At 34.8% G+C, this 21,839-nt stretch overlaps 2 protein-coding genes and 1 long non-coding RNA gene across 5 annotated transcripts in view; 2 read left to right on the top strand and 1 right to left on the bottom strand.

The window, feature by feature from the left end:
- slc26a3.2 (solute carrier family 26 member 3, tandem duplicate 2) overlaps nt 1-11,414 on the top strand; it is a 12,772-nt gene extending 1,358 nt beyond the window's left edge. Inside the window, exons 2-21 of the mRNA XM_058773007.1 lie at nt 2,901-3,068; nt 3,369-3,508; nt 4,206-4,316; nt 5,070-5,230; nt 5,321-5,485; nt 5,811-5,963; nt 6,214-6,296; nt 6,746-6,893; nt 6,979-7,092; nt 8,478-8,555; nt 8,663-8,758; nt 8,931-9,037; nt 9,249-9,318; nt 9,498-9,590; nt 9,680-9,775; nt 9,966-10,193; nt 10,319-10,373; nt 10,536-10,669; nt 10,787-10,861; nt 11,020-11,414. Of these exons, the coding sequence (XP_058628990.1) occupies nt 2,938-3,068; nt 3,369-3,508; nt 4,206-4,316; nt 5,070-5,230; nt 5,321-5,485; nt 5,811-5,963; nt 6,214-6,296; nt 6,746-6,893; nt 6,979-7,092; nt 8,478-8,555; nt 8,663-8,758; nt 8,931-9,037; nt 9,249-9,318; nt 9,498-9,590; nt 9,680-9,775; nt 9,966-10,193; nt 10,319-10,373; nt 10,536-10,669; nt 10,787-10,861; nt 11,020-11,070 (2,289 nt within the window). The 5' untranslated portion in view covers nt 2,901-2,937 and the 3' untranslated portion in view covers nt 11,071-11,414. The remainder of the gene's footprint in view (nt 1-2,900; nt 3,069-3,368; nt 3,509-4,205; nt 4,317-5,069; nt 5,231-5,320; nt 5,486-5,810; nt 5,964-6,213; nt 6,297-6,745; nt 6,894-6,978; nt 7,093-8,477; nt 8,556-8,662; nt 8,759-8,930; nt 9,038-9,248; nt 9,319-9,497; nt 9,591-9,679; nt 9,776-9,965; nt 10,194-10,318; nt 10,374-10,535; nt 10,670-10,786; nt 10,862-11,019) is intronic.
- LOC131538875 (uncharacterized) overlaps nt 1-21,839 on the bottom strand; it is a 26,027-nt gene extending 4,188 nt beyond the window's left edge. The window contains exons 1-10 of one of the 3 annotated variants that reach the window (XR_009270727.1): nt 21,262-21,839; nt 18,098-18,269; nt 12,554-12,695; nt 10,779-10,893; nt 10,516-10,655; nt 9,939-10,213; nt 9,662-9,703; nt 8,864-9,061; nt 8,732-8,781; nt 5,046-5,164 (exon numbers count right to left, since the gene is read on the bottom strand). This is a non-coding gene — a long non-coding RNA (uncharacterized LOC131538875). Of the gene's footprint in view, nt 1-5,045; nt 5,165-8,731; nt 8,782-8,863; nt 9,062-9,661; nt 9,704-9,938; nt 10,214-10,515; nt 10,656-10,778; nt 10,894-12,553; nt 12,696-17,549; nt 18,014-18,097; nt 18,270-21,261 lie in introns of those variants that run through there. The other 2 variants (XR_009270728.1, XR_009270726.1) reach the window with 2 other exon arrangements.
- slc26a3.1 (solute carrier family 26 member 3) lies at nt 12,709-21,238 on the top strand. Its single transcript, XM_058773012.1, has 19 exons — nt 12,709-15,637; nt 15,857-15,996; nt 16,113-16,223; nt 16,471-16,631; nt 16,929-17,093; nt 17,202-17,354; nt 17,445-17,527; nt 17,846-17,993; nt 18,111-18,224; nt 18,322-18,399; nt 18,539-18,634; nt 18,790-18,896; nt 18,995-19,064; nt 19,423-19,515; nt 19,621-19,716; nt 20,106-20,333; nt 20,433-20,487; nt 20,574-20,707; nt 20,828-21,238. The coding sequence occupies exons 1-19, from the start codon at nt 15,510-15,512 to the stop codon at nt 20,876-20,878; spliced, it is 2,211 nt and encodes a 736-aa protein (XP_058628995.1). The 5' UTR covers nt 12,709-15,509; the 3' UTR covers nt 20,879-21,238.

The following is a 21,839-nucleotide window of genomic DNA, read 5'->3' as shown; positions in this document are numbered from 1 at the left end:
ATTTTTGATTAGTAATATGCATTGCTAAGAACTTAATTTGGACAACTTAAAAGGTGATTTTCTCAATATTTAGATTTTTTTTGCACCCTCAGATTCCAGATTTTCAAATAGTTGTATCTCGGCCAAATATTGTCCGATCCTAACAAACCATACATCAATGGAAACTGTATTTATTCGGCTTTCAGATGATGTATAAATCTCAATTTCGAAAAAATTAACCCTTATGACTGTTTTACTCTATTTTTTTTAATAAATAAATGCAGCCTTTGAGCATAAGAGACTTCTTTCACAAACACCTTACCCCAAACATTTGAACGGTAGTGTATATTGCAGTATAAAATGAAATAGCATTTATATTTTATATTTTTCCTGTTTTACTGCTTACTTGCAGGGTCAACAAGCATATCAATATAGATCACCATGCTGTAATATAACCTAAGATATCAAGCGCATCTTTTCTCTCATATCATGTTACTGATAAAAAGCGGTTGTACTTCAGCTTATCTATGCAGTTATCCAGTATTTACATTGTTGTCTCTCAGTGTAACAGACACGTCTCAAACCTCTTATATCAAAGAGCTGCCACTTCTGATGTGAGCTATTGGAGCTGAAGAAAACAGAAGCATAAACTAATTTGATGATGAAAGCTGCAGGTTCAGATGTAAGCGAAAGGCTGGATATACTCATTCACAAATTTGATTAAAGGACATGATGAACAAATGTTTACTTTTGGAGGCAACAGAAAAAAAAAAAAAAAAACAACAAAACACAACTAATACATAAGAAACAGGGTTATTTATAACTGTATTCAATTTTATATATGTGACTGACTGTTAACAATGTAGCTTATTAACTGATGCATTTACACACGTTATTTTTTACTGAATTACTAACATGCTTTAAAAAATTTCTGAATAACAAAAATAGCCTAGTGATAAACATATGAATGTGACATTACTAATCATACACAGTTGAGGATTTGTAAGTAAATGATAAGAATTTCTAAAAGGATGACAGTCATCCTTGAGCAATGTCTTACAGAGAATCACATGCGAATGAACTTCAAACGATCTCCATTTCTAAGAGTCTCTCACAATTACAATGAATTGTGTGTCACTGAAAAAAAAAAAATGCTGCATAGTTTTGCAAAATTTCTGGCATCATTTCCTAATACGACAAAAGGAGTTCAGGTTAGGCAACAGGAAGTTTAGTTGTACAAATTGTATTTATTAGGTGTACTGTATGTAACTTGGATAAAAGCATCTGCTAAATAACTACTTACTAAAACTATTTGTATTATTATTATTATTATTATTATTTTTATGAGCCAAGCTACCTAACAACCTTACTCAATACACAATACAGTGCATTCCTTATTGCTTTTGTAAAAGTTAATTACACAAACTTTTATTAAAACACGAACTCATTGAGCATCAGGATATGATGTAAACAATAACAAAACGTCATTCTGTAGATGCAGCACAAACAGTAACTAGGTAAAGAGGTGTTTCACGTCATAACTGGTAATATACATCAATTAATTTTGAACAACTGAAATGCTTGAAACTGGAACTAATATCAATAAGAAAAAAAGTTAACATTTTTATTTTTAATTTAACATTTTTTGACACAATGAAAAAAAAAAAAAACTAAATCCAAACTAATAGGTTTCCCACATTATATCTGCAAAATTTGAGGTTTGAGAGGATTAAAGGAAGCAATCGATAAGCGGTTGGCTTTTGCCAAGTTTTTATCAGAAAGAACAATGGTCATGGATAAGGTGGAGATGTGGCTGGCAATGGAAAGAAGGTATCTTGATAACTGTTAATAATTACAGACATGATAAGTTTAACAAATTATAAATAGACATGGTCTTAAAGATCTCAGACCACTGCCACTTTTGAAGCAAAACAGGGACAGCAAATTGGAAATATTTGATACCTCGCTGAACAGGTAGGATTATCATATTGCAAAAATACACTGCCATTTAAAAGTTGGGGGTTGATCATTTTTTTGTGTTTTTGAAATAAGTGCATTTTTTTCAAATATACATTAACGTGTAATTTATTCCTGTGATGAGCTGACTTTTCAGCAGTCATTACTCCAGTCTTCACTGTCACATGATTCTTTGGAAATTATTATTATTTGGTACTCAAAAAAAACAAAACAAACAAACAAAAAAAACACACAACAACAATTTTTATTATTATCAGTGTTGAAGACAGTTGTGCAGTTTAATATTTTTGTAAATTTCTTTACTGTCACTTTTGATCAATTTAATGTATCCATGCTGAATTAAATATTAATTTCTTAAAAAAAATGGAACTGTAGTATATATATATATATATATATATATATATGAATTTAAGTCCATTCAATTGGATCATTTCATGGATAAAAAAAATCAAAATCAAAAATCTGATTTAAAAAGGCAAAAACTATATATGATGTAAACAAAAAGATAGAGCTAAATGCTCAATTTTACAAACAAAGGAACATAACCAGTCCTGTTAAACCTTCAAAGGATGCTGGTATTACAGATTAAAAACAATAAAACTGAATATTATTTAGAGCTGCTGCTCATGACAACACAACTGCTGACAAAAAGCCTTATTAGCAAGAATGTTTTCATATACAAGGAACTGGAATATCCCATGGGAACATCTACTGTATCTTAGAGATATCAGGCTAAATGTGCAGGTGGAAACACACATACTATCATACACTCATCACAACAGACATGCGAACTCACACTGTGCAGCTGCATGATGTTTACTCGTAGTGCGTCACAACAGTTCCATGATTATCAATAGAAATACAAATGCAACAGATCCAGCTTGACAGTTGCCAGAGTTGTTGCAGATATTCCGGAATTTAATTTATTTGGTTACCTCACACAGATCCGAAAGGTTTTTGCCCCAGCTCTACCGGCGCAAAATGCTCCGACCCTCAACACAGAGGTATTCAGTGACCAGACCACTTTACTCAGAAGACACCTTTGAAGACGAACATGCAAAAGTCTATCGGAAACACAAGAGACTGCTGGACCATTTTATACAGTACTTCACGTAAGCCTGATCTCTTAACATTTATTAAGCAAGAAATAGAGGCAAGAAATGATTTTATCTGATTATTTTAATATTTTGTTATTATTTAAATCTGATAATAATAAATGTTATTTTTAACATTACTACAATTATATATATATATATATATATATATATATATATATATATAGCATATTTTATATACTTAGAACATTGTTCTACATATTATTTTTATATATAACAAAATGTAATAAAATACACTATGATAAAACAAATATAGTTTAAGTCTCTAAAATTATTTTCTTATTATTTGTTTGCTAGTTGTACTTCCGAACGTGCAAAGAATGCTGCTGTTTCTCTGCTGCCTATCATTGGATGGATGAAAATCTACTCAGTCAAAGACTGGCTGTTGACTGACATAGTGTCCGGTGTCAGCACTGGATTGGTTGCCGTACTACAAGGTAAAATCATATTAAGCTTTTATTGAAAGTTACTCAACAGGAACATTCACAATATAAGCCCAACTCTTGAAATAGACTCATGATATTAGATTAAATATGTGACCCTGGACCACAAAACCAGTCTTAAGTGTCAATTTTTTTCAAGATTGAGATTTATACATCATCAGAAATAGGAAATCATCAGAATAGGAACAATTTTTGCTTATGTCATCCAGGTAACACTTTACAATATGGTTCATTAGTTAACTACATTAGTTAACATTAACTAATAATAAACTGCACTTATACAGCGTTTATTAATCTTTGTTAATGTTAATTTCAACATTTAATAATACATTATTAAAATCTTGTTAACATTAGTTATTGCACTGTGAGCTAACATGAACTAACAATGAACATCTGTATTTTTATTAACTAACGTTAGCGAAGATTAGTAAATACAGTAACAAATGTATTGCTCATGGTTAGTTCATGTTAGTTAATACATTAACTAATGTTTAACTAATGAACCTTATTGTAAGGTGTTACTTCAAAAAACATTGTCATTTGTGATGGCCCTGAGTGAAACTGAAAATAGTGAACGGGGTGTTGATAAAGGGTATAGTAATTGAATAAGGGCCTCTTCAGATTAGATTAAGATTATTTAACGGTGCTACCAGGAGTTGGTTAATAATTATTATCACCATTTTCCCCTCAGGGCTAGCCTTTAGTTTGCTGGCATCCATCTCTACCTGGTATGGACTGTATGCTGCTTTTTTTCCAGTCATCATGTATTTTTTCTTGGGCACCTCACGACACATTTCTGTAGGTGAGTGGACTTGTGAACAGATTATGTGAATGAGGCAAACAACATGGTGTCATTGACACACCAGGACTGTCTAGCCGTTGCAAAACCTTTCTGAATATAAAGCTATAATGCCATTAACGTTTATTATGACTGAAGTAGCCTCTAATTTAGATCTGGCACAGTTGATCTCAATTAAAATACCTCACAGCCATAACATACTCGGACAGCTTTTTCTACAGCTTCTGCAGCTTCTTTTGTATTTCACTGGAGAAAGATTAAAATCTCCAAAATTATTTGTCAAATTATGTTTTAATACCTTATTAAAATAAAAAAAAGACAACGACAGTCCCATACTATTTCATAGGTTCAAATATTTTACTAGGTATTTTACTCACAAATAATATGTATATATGTATGTGTAAAATAAAATGTTTGATTATATATTACTGCACATTATTATTATTACTACAACGGATCATCCTCGTCCAGCTATTTGTGCAGCTTTTAATTGAAATCACCAATTATGCAATTATTATAAGATTCAAATGAGGGAAAAAAAATTACAACAATACTAACAAATTATGCTTCAAAGGTTCAAATAATAATAATAATAATAATAATGTGTTATATAATGTACGTGTAATATTATATATTATTTCATAAGGTGGACTTGAATCAGACAGATGGCAAAAATAGGCAATTATTTCTGCCTGTTCATCATGACGTGTGATTTACTGTAAATCTACTCACCATTAGTGTTGTTCTTCACACCAGGATCTTTCCCTGTACTGAGTCTCATGGTGGGGGCCGTAGTGACCAGATTGGTGCCCGATGAGGGTCCGCCTGCCAACATCACTGCTTTTGAGGGCCTGACGAAAGATGAGCAGAGAGTCTTAGTGTCTGCCTCCCTCACTTTCCTAGTGGGTCTATTCCAGGTACATCAACAATCTTCTCATCACAAAACTTAAAAACAATGATTGTTTTCAATCACACCAATGCTTATCTTCACTTCTATTTGTTTCCAGCTTGGTATGGGGCTGCTGCAGGTGGGATTTATTGTGATGTACCTGTCGGATACTCTGATATCAGGATTCACCACCGCAGCTGCTGTTCACATCCTGGTTTCGCAGCTCAAGTTTGTACTAGGACTGACTGTGCCGGGTTTCAGTGGACCGCTGTCTATTATATATGTAGGACATATGACATTTTTCTTGCTCCTTGTGGCCGTGATCGTTTTGTTTAACTTGCCTAACAAAAGCTTGATTATTTCTACAATTTGAAAATTATAAAATTTCTCTTACATATAATAAAAGTGTATTTTCGTCCATAAGTAAAAAAAAATAAAAAAAATAGTAAACCAATGGTTGACACAATATCTAACTCACAAACCCACAGTTTGCATTAAACATAAGAAATGTATTGAGTTCAAGAGTGTTTGTAGTATTACTAATTCTAGCATTATTTGTTTGAATGTAAATGTCCTGTACAACAATCTGTCTTTTGGGTTCTCTGCAGACTCTTGAGAGTGTATTTACCCAGATCACCTCCACTAATATCCATGATCTGGTGACTTCAATTGTTGTGATGGTGATGGTGTTGGGCGTAAAGGAGATCAACGACAGATTTAAATCAAAGTTACCAGTGCCCATCCCCATAGAAGTCATTATGGTGAGTTGAGTGAACCCATTTCTGTATATAACCTCTACCATTTCTGTAACCTGACATTTAGAAAGGTTATTAATCTTTATGACATGATAAAGTTTATCAACTGATATATTTTTCAAAATATCATGCCAAGCACTGTATTTGTTCAAGTGCATATGATTTCTTAAGTTTCTTAAGTCCTTGTCTCATCTTATCTTTTGTGTTCAAATCAAGTTTTAAATGTCAAAATCATTCAAATTACTTTTATCAACAGACCGTAATAGCATGTGGTGTCTCCTACGCATTCAACTTCAGCGAAAATCATGGAGTGGATGTGGTGGGGAAAATTCCAAACACGTAAGTATCACAATCTTCATAATATTTTAAAACAGTACTTATTAGGCTGTAATTTAATGAACCAATGACATACGTTTTGCATTCAAATTTGGGGTGTAACATGCTGAAGGGCGTCTTTATCCATCCATACATACATACATATATATATGTGTGTGTGTGTGTGTGTGTGTGTGTGTTAAAAAGAATACACATTTGTATTAGGGTAAAGAGTCATCAATATCATCAAGTCATCAATGCTTATACCTGCTAAAAGATCATCTTGTCAAATTTAGTATTTAGTCAAATACTATCAAAGAGTCTGTAAATAGAAAAAAACTAATGATTTCATAGGGTTCTAAAGCTATAGCTGTTACACAGTAACAAAAACAAATTCATATGCTTTAGAGCACAAAGCTAACTGAAGAGAACTGTAAGTGGCATAAAAAATAAACACATTTTCATCTGTTTAGGTTTGAGTCCCCAATCGCTCCGAGCCTGCAGGTTTTCCAGATGACAGCAGTGGAGGCTTTCCCAATAGCTATTGTGGGATTTGCCGTGGCTTTTGCAGTAGCTAAAGTCTATTCTGTAAAGCACGACTACATTATAGATGGAAATCAAGTAAGTCCTGAATAATATTCCTTTTAAAATGCAACAAACAACAGTCTGTGGAAGAACATCTGCAATGACACATATAATCACGCAGGAACTCATTGCCTTTGGGGCAAGCAACATCTTTGGAGGAGCGTTCAAGTCTCTGGCAGCCAGCACGGCTCTCTCCAGAAGTGCAGTTCAAGAAAGCACTGGAGGAAAAACACAGGTAAACAGCTCAAACTGTTTGCAAGCTTTCCGTCTGGGTTGGAACACAAAAATATGATTTTGCATCTGTGGTGTATCGATTAGGGAATTTGTTTTCCAGCAACAGAAAAATACTGGCCTCTAGTGTTCCAAAAGATTTTAGACATGTTGCAAATAATACAATAAACAGAACAGTGCTGTAAATATAACATCATATTCCTTCTCATAAACTTAAAAGTTATTTCAAAATACTTGTTCTTTTCAACCATTCAAAAGGGTCGTTAAGATTTTTTTATGTTTTTGAAAGTCTTTTATGCTCACTAGCGATGCATTTATTTGATCAAAATGCAGTAAATGAATATTATTTGAATACTAAATACTATTTTCTATTTTTAAAATGTATTTTTCTCAGCTTCTTCAGTATCACATGATCCTTAAGAAATCAATCCAATATGCTGATTTGAGAAACATTCCTTAATTATTATCAATGTTGAAACTGCTTAATATTTTTGCAGAAACCATGATACAACAAAGTTAATGAATAGAAAGTTTAAAAGAGCAGCATTTATTTGAAACAGAAATCCTTTATAACATTATAAATGTCTCTACTTCTACTTTTGATTAATTAAATGTGTTACTCCCCTCGAGTTGAATCAAAGGCTCAGGTCGTTCTTGGTTTTAACAGACATTTATTCGAACACGAGCCTGTAGTGTGTCTTGTACATTACAGTCTTGCATCCCTTTTTACATCCCAACAACGCCGTCAGAACTACGAAAGGAAATAGATAAAACTTAAATTAGCCCTCTAAAAGTAGTGTTTACACATAATAACGAACGGAAAATACATACAAACGAATAAATAAGGTGCACATTCAACACATAAGAAAACACACTTAATTGGTTAATTATACATTAACACACGGTACTTTACACATGTTCACATACGGCAAAGCAATTAACATGATAAAGCACATACCTCATTGGCCTCTCTAACTCAAGAGGAATAAACTTGGAGGGTTACAGTTTCTTCTTCTTAAACACAAACCAATATAACTTCTTACAGCCGTAACTCTTACAGACATGTTACTAGTGCAGCAACTCGAGTGGCTATTACTTGTAGTGCACCGGAAAAAATATCCTGATTGCAACAATTAAATAATTCCCAAACTAAACAAAGGAGAAATAGGTTCCCCCCTTTTTCTATAGTTTTGGCTGAATAATATGAAATGAATTGACATGTATTAACAAGAAAAATATATATTACTTATTTATTCTGAACATTTTAACTATTTATTGACCTTTTAACTGTAAAGCGCATATTATGAACTGAAATATATGAGAGTTGCCTCTGACGGCAGCTACAAAATGCATCCTTGCTAAATTAAATAATTTCTTTTTACTTTTCAGATAGCTGGTTTACTTTCTGCTATTATCGTGCTGGTGGTAATCTTGGGGATAGGGTTTCTGTTGGAACCTCTTCCAAAGGTAGGGATCATATTCAAAGTGTAAATCCTTTAAACACAAATATTGGCTTTAATAACAGAAAACAAGTTGTTGGGATTTGAGGTAAATATGGAGTTGTGTGATTGCAGTCGCTGCTGGGTGCAGTGGTGATTGTGAACCTGAAGGGGATGTTGATGCAAGTGGTTACAGTCCCTTACCTATGGAAGAAAGACCGTCCTGACTGTGTAAGAGCCTTTGACTTCTCCATCTAAATGCAAAGAAGGGATTTTAGAAGTACACAAATTTGAATGAGAATTACATTATTGAATTTGATCTCTCAAATAATTGACCTTTCTAATGGTATATCACTGATTTCTGTTCTCGGTGCAATGTCACCGACTGTCATCTTTTTTCCAGATTGTTTGGGTGGGGACCTGTCTGGCAGCTATATTCTTGGGGCTGGACTTAGGACTTGCTGTTGGTCTTGGACTGGAGCTCCTCACTGTGGTCTTCAGGGCTCAGTTGTAAGTGCTGACAGATCTAATTAACTGGATGAAAAATAAAATAAAATGGGAGCTAATTTGAATATTGTATAGATATTTACTACTTCTTTAAAGATATTGTGATTTAGGCAAAGAAACAACTTTTCTAAATCACTATCATATGTCTATTCTTATTGATAATCAATTTTGTCTCTTTTTATATAATTATCAATTTATCTTTCCCGATCTTCAGTCCACGCTGCTGTGTCCTGGCTAATATCTCAGGGACAGATATCTACAGAGATCGCAAGGACTATGTCAGTGTAAGTGTACTACAGACACATTCATATTCGGCAACATAATCATTGTGTTATGACCTATTACTTAGTAACATGATAGACCAAAATAAGGACAGTTTAAAGCACTGTGAAAAGAAGCAGATAGCCGAAAGACACAAAAGTTTGCCTTGGCTTCATTATCTGTCTTTCTGAATCTCCTACAGATCTATGAGCCAGAGGGAGTGAAGATTTTCAGAATCCCATCTCCCATTTTCTTCGCAAATATCGATTTCTTCAGAGACAAACTGAAGGATGCTGTGAGTGCCGTAGTTTCAGTGTGATAACTGATTTCAGATGACATTAGCGGCTGACATAATAACAATCTAACCTGTTCACTTTGTGGCAGGTGGGCTTTAATCCTCTGAGAATCCTGAGGAAGAGGAATAAGGCAGTGAAGAAGATTAAGAAAATGATAAAGAAAGGGGAGCTGACCTTAACATCTGTACGTCTTTAAGTTTTAAAACATGATACCAACAAACTCAAGGACTTTCGAATAAATGTTATGTAATGTAGTTGTATTGTATCCAGTGCTTTGATACCTACATCTTAGATATCTAAATGATACCTAAATCTTATAATTTAGATATCTATCAAAAGTTACTTACTTTAAAGTTGATTTCTTTCGGATATAGAATGGACTTCAGGCCACATGCTTAATGTTCATTGAAGAGTCAGAGGATGAAAGCAACATGGAGGATCTAGACAAGCCCACAGACTATTCAGATCTTCCGATCCAGGTGAACTGGAATGCAGAACTTCCTGCCAACATCCGAGTTCCTTCTGTGAACATCCACAGTTTGATTCTGGACTTCTCTGCGGTCTCATTTCTGGACATATCTGCACTCAAGGGTCTTAAAGCGGTACGGCAGTTGTGTTTATTCTGAAAACAAAGTGCACATTTAATAATTTTTGCTAATCAAAGCATGCAATTCTAGTTTATTTATTTAAAAACATCTCTAATAACCATAATCACTTCGGTTTACAGGCCTTAAAGGAATTTATACGCGTCAATGTTGATGTTTACATAGTAGGCTGTGACCGTAAGTACTTTTTTCCTTTCAGATTTCAGGTTAAATGGTATTTGTATTGTATTTTACAATGTTTTGCCCTTATCTACATTACCATGGCTATTATAACGTAGCTTAATTGTGTGTAATAATAAAACTGTGCAGTAACTCTCACCTCTGACATGCCGTTTCCAGCATATATCATAGAGAAGCTGAGGAACTGTACATTTTTTGATGATGAAATCAAGACGTCTATCTTCTTTTTGACCATCCATGATGCAATACTCTTCATTCACGAGTCCCATCCACTGAAGACTGTGAGCGAGAAGGTGAACGAAACAGTTTGGAGCTTGTGCAAGCTTGATTTGTTCATTCAAAGATTCATTTGTTGCATTTATAAAAAATGCATAATTATTAATGTGCATTAATGTGCATTACGTAAACAGGTCTCAGGAAGTTTTCAATATCAACACATTAACAGCGACAGCACATCCAACGGGTTGAAAATCCAAGCAGTGGAAGTAAGTGACCCAGCAAGCACCTGGGATTAAACCTGTTAAAATATTAAATAATGTTAAAAACTATGATTTAAAGCACCAGTCCATCCAATAGTGAAATATAATTTCTATTCAAGAGAGACATAACTCTCAGTTGGGTTAATCTGCTTTATTTTCTGCAGGACATGAAAATGGAAGTCGAAACAGACACCAAACCAGAGACAAGGTTTTGAAGTGAACCAGCTTGAAACTTTCACTATGTAGTACTTTAAAATCTGTGTAAATAATAATTAACTTGATTTAGCATGTAGCAGTTTGTATTCCGTGTACTGTGCTGCATGCAGAATGAATTAGCTTGAGATTGTCAATGTGTCATGTCACTAAATTATTGGATTTGAGGTGAACAAATGCTCTTCTCAGTTCACTATCAGTGCCTTTTGTATATTTACATTTTTTCCTTTTTGAATAGTATGTATTTTTTGTGTGTACTATTTTTATTCTAAAATAAAAAAAGAATGTTTTCTAAAATATACACTGTCCTTCCTGACTTGAGACAAAATGATTTTCAAGTATACAAATAAAGACACGTGCAGATCTAATTATCTTACTTTTACTGGCGTAATAATCATTATACATCTAATTCCTAGGTGTAAATGATTAACTATCTGTGAGAGAAACCAAGTTATGGTTGAGGAAATAAATAGGAATGACGAAGACGAAAGTATTTCCCCTAAAAATTATTTTATAGCTTCTAAAGATGACTTTCTCAATATGAAAACAGTAAAATCACAGTGTATCAGGGCAGAAATGTTATTTATTTATTACTAATATTATTAATATTTTTTATTTCTTGTACATTATTGCAACTAAAGTTCAATCTCATTATTATACCAGTATTAAGTAATAAGGAGAACTCTTCCTCTTTCTGTATAAGGAAGGACCATAAAGGACTTTAGTACTTGAAATATATGACAAACTGCATTAAAAAAAAAAAAAAAAAAAGATTACATAAATTATTACAATTTAATAAGTGACATTCTTTCTGGTACTGGAACAACATCATATTAACCCGTCAGATTTTAGTTTTAGGTTTATGGTTTAGAGCTTGACTTGTCACGGTTTGCAAACAGAACCCAAATGTAGAACAGCCAGGGGAGCTTAAATAAGGATATTTATTAACAAAAACAAGCAGAAACACAAAAACTGAACTAAACAAAGTCCAGATAACAGTCAAATATGGCGAGACAATAAAATACCCATGATGGGGAAAATAAAACAAAACACAACAGAGCTGAGCAGAGCAAATACGCAGAAAGAAATAACTTGACTCAACTGACAGCAATCAGAAAAACAATGAATAACAACTCATCACACAGGACAGAAACAACAAGGGGAATAAACAGGAAGCAAACAAGGAGGGTAACAAGGCAGACACAGGTAGAGCAACTGAACCAATAACCAGATAACAAGAAGCATGGGGTCAAGACAATAAACAGGAGAGCAAATGGCATAAACAAACACACAACAAGCCATGTGCTCAAACAAGGACATAGGAGACCTCTGGTGGCCATCTAGGGCACACCAGCTGATGACAGTGACAGACTTAGCCTGTGCTGGTTAGCCTATGTTATTATTATTATTATGGCTGTATGTCTAAGTGGTGCCTGCAGAATAACATGGGTTTCACAGACAATTGGATGCATTTTTGGGGCAGACCTGATCTGCTAAAAAGAGATGGTCTTCATCCCTCCAAGGAAGGTGCCGCTCTTCCCTCTAGAAATGGTCTCGAGTTTGTACTTGACTAACTGCTCGCCACCTCACGTCACAGAAGTCAGTTCATTCTCAGCACACAGATACTCTTTCACCAAGATATAAAGAAAAAGATATATCATAAAAAAAAACAGATACAAGAGATAAACAAAAGATAAAGTTTGGCTTAATGAATATTAGATCCCTTTCTACAAAAGTGCTTTTTGTAAATGATATGATCACAGATCGTAATTTAAATGTGCTCTGTTTGACAGAAACCTGGCTAAAACCAGATGATTACATTATTTTAAATGACTCTACGCCCAAGATTACTGTTATAAACATGAGCCGCATCCAAAAGGTAAATGGGGAGGTGTTGCAACAAATTATAGTGATATTTTCAGTCTAGTTTCAAGTATAATTTGTTTGAAGTAATGGTGCTTCATATAATATTATCCAGAGAAACAAGTGTTAATGATAAATCCCCTGTGACTTTTGTACTGGCTACTGTATGCAGGCCACCAGGGCGCCATACAGACTTTATTAAAGAATTTGCTGATTTTCTAACTGAGTTAGTGTGCTACAGATAAAGTCTTAATTGTTGGTGATTTTAATATCCATGTTGATAATGAAAAAGATGTATTGGGATCAGCATTTATAGACATCCTGAAGTACATTGGGGTTAGACAGGGCCTACTCATTGTAATCGTACTTTAGATTTAATACTGATTCTGTCAACTCTGCACTGGCTAACTATTGAACATTGAATACATTTCAAAATCTTGCTAATTACATATAAAGCCCTGAATGGTTTAGCTTCTCAATACTTGAGTGAGCTCATATCGCATTATGTCCCCTCACATCCACTGCAATCTCAAAACTCTGGCCATTTGATAATACCTAGAAATATCAACTGCGGGTGGCACATCTTCTTCCTATTTAGCTGCCAAACTCTGGAACAATTGTCTAGCATTGTCTGGGAGGCAGACACACTCTGTCAGTTTAAATCTAGATTAAAGACTCATCCCTGGCATACACGCATAACACACTATCGCATTTCTAAAATTCGAAACTGTTAAATGACTGTTAGGCTGCATCAATTAGGTGACCGGAACCAGGAACACTTCCCTTAACACCTGATGTACTCGCTACATCGTAAGAAGAATGGCATCTACGCTAATATTAGTCTCCTTCATTTTAATTCCGAGGTCACCGTAGCCATCCGGATCCAGATCGGATGGTGGATCAGCACTGAGAGACAATCTCTACAGCCCTGAATGTCAGTGGAGACCGTGTCAAATAGATGCACCCCAGAAACAGATGCTCTGCGAAGACCTCGTCACCTCAACGACCATCAGCACAAGAACACGGGAAACACACAAGTCCTCTGCACAATCTGACCTGTGTTGCAGCCTGGAATTAAACCACGCCATGCTGGTTTCCTCTGTTCTGAGCATGGTTTCTCCCAAGGTTTTTTCTCCATTTCTGTCACCGTTTTGGTTCCTTGCCACTGTCACCTTCGGCTTGCTTATTTGGGGACGCTTGACTGATTGCACAGACATTATTGGAAGAGAGCTGAACTGGATGATGACATAACTGAATCATCAATGAACTGACTTTAGCTGGAAAAATGGCTCTTTGTTATTGTCCTTTTGTGTTATTACCAAATTATTTTCCTGTTTGACACTGTAAAGCTGCTTTGACACAACCAGTATTGTATAAAGAGCTATATAAATAAAGGTGACTTATTGTTATGTTAAGATATGTTATATTATGGTTATAGAATTATGATTGTGTCATTGAAATGTGGTTCCTGGACAAACAGGAACAAGGAACAAGTTAAATTTGGTTAAATTTTCATTCCATTCCACACAATGGAAGATGCCTGGATTATATGAGAGGAAAGAGAAACACATGTAAAAAGAATAGATTATTTCACAATATATGTGGTGTGCTTGTTGACTTAACTCAGCCAACAGTTGATATAGAAGTGTTTAATCAGTCTCAATGAGAGTAATTTCAAATTCTGGCAAAAGGAAATAAGGAAATAAGGAAATAAGGAAACGTACATGGACCTTTGGACCACAGTTTAGATGAATTGGTCATGAAATTAGGACTGATATTTAATTAAGTAACAATACACACACTGCAAAAACAAATAACACAAAAACTAATGGAATGCATAGTTGAGATAAAACTCTGGCATTTGATAATACCTAGAATATCAAAATCAACTGCAGGCAGCAGATCCTTTATTTAGCTCCCAAACTCTGGAATCTCCCTAGCATTGTTCGGGAGACAGACACACTGTCAGTTTAAATCTAGATTAACTGTTAACTGTTTGTCACTGTAAAGCTGCTTTGACACAATCAATATTGTATAAAGCACTATATAAATAAAAGTGACTTGACAAAAAATGGTCTGTTTTAATGCCTGCACCATACATAAAAGAAACACTCACAGTGCAAAGTGGAAAAAGTATGTGAATAATGTGAATAAATAGTTGTTAAAAATGGTGTGAAGAGACTAAGTTGCTAACCTAGAGTACAAACAATGAGACAAGATTGAAAGTGTAGGTTAGAGTCTGCTCTTTAAAACAACACAAGCATCTCTGAATCTGTGATGTTCATCAATCTAAACGAAGGAAGTTAATCACTGTGACTTGTATGTGGTAATTCATAACAAATCCACGTGGGTTCACAAAGCTTTTCCTGTAGCTCTTTTTTGTTTCCTTCTCTAAAACGCATGTAAATAAGGAAGAATGACTACAAAAAAAACAACATATTGTGATAAAATCTATCAATGATTAAAGCTAACAAAAGACATCCCATAATGTCTGCGATAAGACTAATGACAACACACTCATGAAACAAACCAGACTATATAAAGCTCTCAAGATGCATCTGAAAACTAACTAACCAAAATGCAGCCCTTAGGCAGACACTATGTGGTGGTAAGACCTCTGTTTTCAGAGGACTCCTTCGCAGAGCAGCACGAGAGGATCAACAGGAACCGCAAAACTCTACGGCACCATCTAAAAGACTACTTCACGTAAGAATCAAGACTCAAGTCTATTCATATAGTACTCACTGTTAGCCTTTGCTTTCCTTATGTCTTCCGTAATACTTTTAAAATAGCAGGTTCTTTAAGTTGAAATATGGTATCATAAGCACATCTGAAGTATTGATATTATTGAGATAATGTGTGAACATGACTAAATGATGCAACAAGAAGCTTGAGCAAATTGTGTTTATATTGTTTGCACTGTAGTTGTGATACAAATCGTGCAAAGAATGCAGCTCTTTCCCTTCTACCAATCATTGGATGGATGAAGAACTACAACATCAAAGAATGGCTGCTGGGTGACATTGTTTCAGGCATCAGCACTGGGCTAGTGGCAGTACTGCAAGGTATCACGTTTAACATACATAGTTTGGCTAAAATAATTTTCTGAAGAGTTCTGTAATACAGAAATACATTCGAAAAAGGAATATGTGCACCACCTCACTGGATTATTTTGCATCAGGACTTGCATTCTCTTTGCTGGCCTCTTTACCACCGGGATATGGACTGTACACTGCATTCTTCCCTGCAATAATCTACTTCTTTTTGGGAACCTCCAGACACCTGTCAGTAGGTGCGTGATATGTATACATTTACAGGGTACAACAAGTGTTAAATAAAACAATGATTATTGGAGTAAGCTGTACAAGAAATTTCGCAAACGTAGTTATTATTTTTAAAAATTACTAGCAATTTCTGAGTGAAAACTGCTTCTACGCAACAATTTTTTTCAATTTATATGTGCACACAATATCACAGAAGGCTAATTAATTAGAAGTGATGGTTTGTGCACAAGTGAATGACATTGGATTGTGTTTTAGGGGCCTTTCCTATTCTGAGTCTAATGGTGGGCGCTGTTGTCACCCGACTGGTGCCTGATGGGGGGCCAGCAGCTAACATTACTGGATTTGAAGGATTGAGCATGGAACAACAGAGAGTTCTAGTTGCTTCCTCGGTTACTTTTGTCATGGGTGCATTTCAGGTACAAAAAACACCAAAACATGAAATAGCAGAACAAAAGTAATAACAACAACAATATTAATAATAATAATAATTTATTATTATTATTGTTACTACTACTACTACTATTATTATTATTATTGATATTATAATATACAATATTAATTCAATAATCATATAATTTTCTTTTGATTTCGGAATGAAATATGAGCAGAACTTGTTCAGTACAGATTTCTTTAGATTTACTCTCATAAACCATAAATGTAATCATATGTAAAATGGTTTATTATTTTTAACATGTGGAATCTCTTGTTTTCAGCTCATAATGGGGCTACTGCAGGTGGGCTTCATTGTCATGTATCTGTCAGAGACTCTGGTGTCAGGATTCACCACTGCAGCTGCTGTTCATATTTTGGTATCCCAGCTCAGGTTTGTGTTGGGATTGGACTTTCCTGGTATAAACGGACCACTCGCCATTGTATATGTGAGTTCAAGTTTTTCTTTTTTAATGTACTAGCAATGTAGACATTTTATTACATAGCTCTATATGATTTTTCGGTGAATATATCAAACATTTGGTATTTGATTTCAGACTCTGGAGATTGTTTTTAGGCAAATCACTAACACGAATGTGGCCGACCTGGTGACATCTATTGTGATCATGGCGCTGGTGCTTATTGTGAAGGAGATCAATGACAGATTCAAGTCAAAACTACCTGTGCCAATACCTATAGAAGTCATCATGGTAGGTACAATTACTGAATATGACAACATTAGCACAAAATATAGAACTTCTTTATCAAACTTCACCACTTTATGTAAATCTATCCAACAGACTGTTATCGCTTGTGGAGTCTCTTATGCATTCAACTTCGAAAAGCGATTTAATGTGGTTGTGGTTGGGGAGATGGTAGACGGGTAAGAATCTAAAAATATGTCATCTACAATACTGAAAACATAAAAAGTTATGTAATGTGTATATTCAGTGGGAGGAGATATATCTATAATAATTAATATGTAATGCAATGTAATAATATAATATAATATGTGTTTAAATACTTTATATGTTCAGTTTATATACTTAATATAAGACCTACTAAAACATAGCGGATTGAAAACTAATTAAATATATATAATAAATATGATATATGATATGATGTTATATTACATTATATTATGAAGTCTCAATTCCTAGATGGAAATCAGCATCTAATATATAACATCTCTCTTTCTTAGATATGAATCACCAGTTGCTCCAAATCTGGAAGTCATCAAGGAGAGTGCAGTAGAGGCGTTTCCTATGGCCATAGTGGGATTTGCTGTGGCTTTCTCAGTAGCTAAAGTGTACTCCGTCAAACACGACTACACGATCGATGGGAATCAGGTCAGCTGAGGCTCTATTCACTACAAACAATGCAAATTCTGAGGTGTGATGTATATCTCAATTGGTATTTTGAAAATCAAAAAGGACGTGTTTTATACACTCACCTGTATGTAACAGGAGCTCCTTGCTTTCGGGGTGAGCAACATTTTTGGGGCATCTTTCCGATCATTTGCTGCCAGCACAGCCCTTTCTAGAACCGCCATACAAGAGAGCACAGGAGGGAAGACGCAGGTAAAACTCACGCTATTCTTTGAGCTGAAACCATCCATTGACTGCCTACAAGAAAACAAAGAACAAATGGTTAATGTTTGTTTTATAACATTTGTAGATAGCTGGAGTTCTTTCAGCCATGATGGTACTGATTGTGACAGTAGCAGTAGGATTTCTACTTGAGCCGTTGCCCAGGGTGAGAATTTTTATGTCTTTATATACATAGTATGCAAACTGCATGAAGTACTGTCATTCAGAGCTGAACTCCATGTCACAGTACTAGTCACAATAGAGATGCAGGAGTCAATCTAATGAGTTTTATGCTTTTTTTTCAGTCTGTTCTGGGAGCTTTGGTCATTGTTAATCTGAAAGGCATGCTGATGCAGTTCCGAGAGCTGCCGTTCTTATGGAAGAACGACCGAACTGATTTTGTGAGTTTTCTTTACCACCAATTATTTTGTGAATGATCTTTGATTATCTGATCATCTAGAAGCAGTTTTAAAATCTTAATTAACGATGCATACAGCTAGAACAAAGCTGAGTCTTCAAGATCAGAAGTTCAAGTCCATGTGTCTGTTTTTTGTAGGTGACCTGGGTGGTGACCTTCTTGGCTTCTCTTTTTCTGGGGCTGGATTTGGGGTTGGCCGTGGGTCTTGGAGCAGAATTGTTGACTGTGGTCTGCAGGACTCAATTGTGAGTATGGATTCATGACACCTACAAATGAATCCATAACAAATATCCCTGTGTTGAATTTTTAATGACCTTGCATGATAATATTTTGTATACTGCAGCCCACGCTGTTCCCTCCTGGCCAATATTACAGGAACTGACATCTACAGGGATCGCAAAGACTACAGCTCTGTGAGTGCTGATCTCATTTTTCCTTCCTCTAGAACAGTGGTTTTCAATCAGGGGGGGGGCCTCAGCAAATTTACAAGTAGGCAACAGGGGTAACTTAAAAACATTTAATTTAAATAAAATGTAAGATGTTAACTGCTTTGTATGTATGTATGTATGTATGTATGCATATATATATATATCATAATATATATGTCATAATTACAGAAGAAACACCTGAGCCAATATCAGGGGCCTTTGAATACTTTGGTTGACAATGAGGCGTCTTTGAGTCAAAGTGTTGAAAACCACTGCTCTTGATTCTTCTCATTTGTACAAGTACCAAGAAATCTTGTTTTGATGTGATTTTGTTCCATTTTAGATTTACGAACCTGATGGAATTAAAATATTCAAGATTCCCTCACCCATCTTCTTTGCTAATATTGATTTCTTCAGAGACAAACTGGTCCAAGCAGTAAGTTTCTTTTTATTTTCAAGATATGTATAGAAAAATATACGTATACATATATACATATATAACATATCTCCGGACTAAATATATATATATATTTTTTTCTAGGTGGGTTTTAGTCCCCTAAAAGTGTTGAAGAAAAGGAACAAAGCTCTGAGAAAGATCAGAAAAATGTTGTGTAATGGGGAACTGGAGGTTTCAGATGTACGTCCTTACCATTGATATGATTTATCAATTATGTTTTTTACTTTTTTATGTTTTTATTTATTTTTAATGGATTAATTTGACAGGATAATGAGGGACACTATCCCACTTCCCATACATTTGTTATGTTTTATTTTATTTATTAATTCATTTTTATGGATTAGTTGGACAAAATAATGAAGGGCACTATGCATATTGTTTGTTTACTTGTTTTATTTTTATTATTAATATATATATATATATATATATTTTTTTTTTTTTTTTTTTTTACATTAATTGGTTACTATAAAATTCTAATACTTGTTTTATAGTCTTAGTGACTTTACTATCCAAAACAAATATATAATAATAATAATAATTATGGCAACAATATTTCTCTATTTATCTAGAGAGGCCTTAAGGTGAGACAACCATCAATTGATACATCAGAAGACAACAACATCAGCATGGAGGGTCTGGACCAGCCCATTGATTTCTCTGGCATTCCAATCCAGGTGAACTGGAACACAGAACTGCCTGCCAACATCTCTGTCCCTCCTGTGAACATCCACAGTTTGGTCCTAGACTTCTCTGCGGTCTCGTTCCTTGACATATCTGCTCTCAAGGGTCTTAAAGCGGTAAAATAGCTTACTACGAGATATAGCATACTGTATACTTCCAATAGATCTGGTTTCCTTGAGGTCTAGCCTAATTATACTTTTGTTTTTTTCTTATAGACACTGAAAGAGTTTTTACGAATCGAGGTTGACGTCTACATAGTTTCGTGTGATGGTAAAACTATTTCCTACAGAATGTCCTTATTACTAACCATTTTATTTCAAAACCTCTTCATTAAAACAACTCTGGTCTCGTTATAGTGTACATCATGGAGAAACTTCATCAATGTTCATTTTTTGATGATGAGATTAAGACGTCCATGTTTTATCCCTCACTACATGATGCCATGTTGCACATTCTGGAGATGCATCCAGATCATGGAGAACTAGAAAAGGTATTCACTTTAATTCAATATTGTGAACATATTTCATATTTGACTTGCAACAACCATCATCTGTCAAGGTTGCAAGTAATCCATGCTGATCTTTTTCTATCTGTGTTGTGATGTTTGCAGGATATAGACATAAACTATGAAGTCATTCACAGAGACAGTATAACTGTGTGAGGAACAGAAGATTGTGAGCTAAACCCCCTGCTGAAATAAGCTTAAAGGAAATGTTGTGGTAAAATTTTTATGAGTGCAGCCAAACAATGTGGGCAGATATGGATTTCAACACTGTCACAACACATTATGTAGGCCTACATTTTTCAGTCTGGCCAGTGGCTGTTTTGAGAAAAATGCACTATTTTAGTTTACAGCAACATGAATTCATTGTTACCATGTTTACTGGCGATTTAGTGGCCTAACAGTAAATTAATTGATGTTGTTTGTAGTTTAGTGGACAAACTGTCACAAGGGGCGAGCAGAAGCATTACGAATGTAAATGGTGTGAAAAAATTAAGTTTTGAACAAGACATCACTAATGAATGAAAGCAATTCCTACCTACCTTGCAAACGAGGTCCTACTTCATCCTTCTGTTGTGACAGTCATCTAGTACCGCACGTGCTCCTTCTCAGAGAGCAAAGTCTACCTGTACAGGTGACTTCCAGTTCTTTATTCTCCGCAGTCCTGTAAATGTTTCCACCTTGATGTGTGGGGACAAGGAAAATAATGTAAACATGCGGAAACTGTAACGTATTGTTTAGTTTTTAACGCACACAAAACGTTGTTCAGGGCTGCGGATGGATGTCTGAAGCCAACCAATCAAAATCTTGATGAGCGTGACGCGATATAATAGTAAATGTAGTACGCTAGTTTCAATGTACTTATTTTATTTTTCGGATTGATAAATCAAATGTCTGCTCGTTTCCTGTGGAGTTCACGCCATCCCAACCAAAATATATGCTACAGTGCCTATGTTACTTACTTATTAGATTTGTATATTTTTTTATGTTGATTAGAATTGTTTTGTAAAGTTGAATAATTCATAACCAATTTCCTCTGTGTGGAAAATTTTGGACGGACCAACTTGTCAATATGTTATCAACTTGTATGTTATTTACTGTACTCTGTATTTTTATGTAT

This window comes from Onychostoma macrolepis, chromosome 04, assembly GCF_012432095.1.
Source record: "Onychostoma macrolepis isolate SWU-2019 chromosome 04, ASM1243209v1, whole genome shotgun sequence".
NCBI lineage: Eukaryota > Metazoa > Chordata > Actinopteri > Cypriniformes > Cyprinidae > Onychostoma > Onychostoma macrolepis.
Note: the sequence above shows the minus strand (reverse complement) of the source record. Positions and strands in the feature narration are given on the sequence as shown.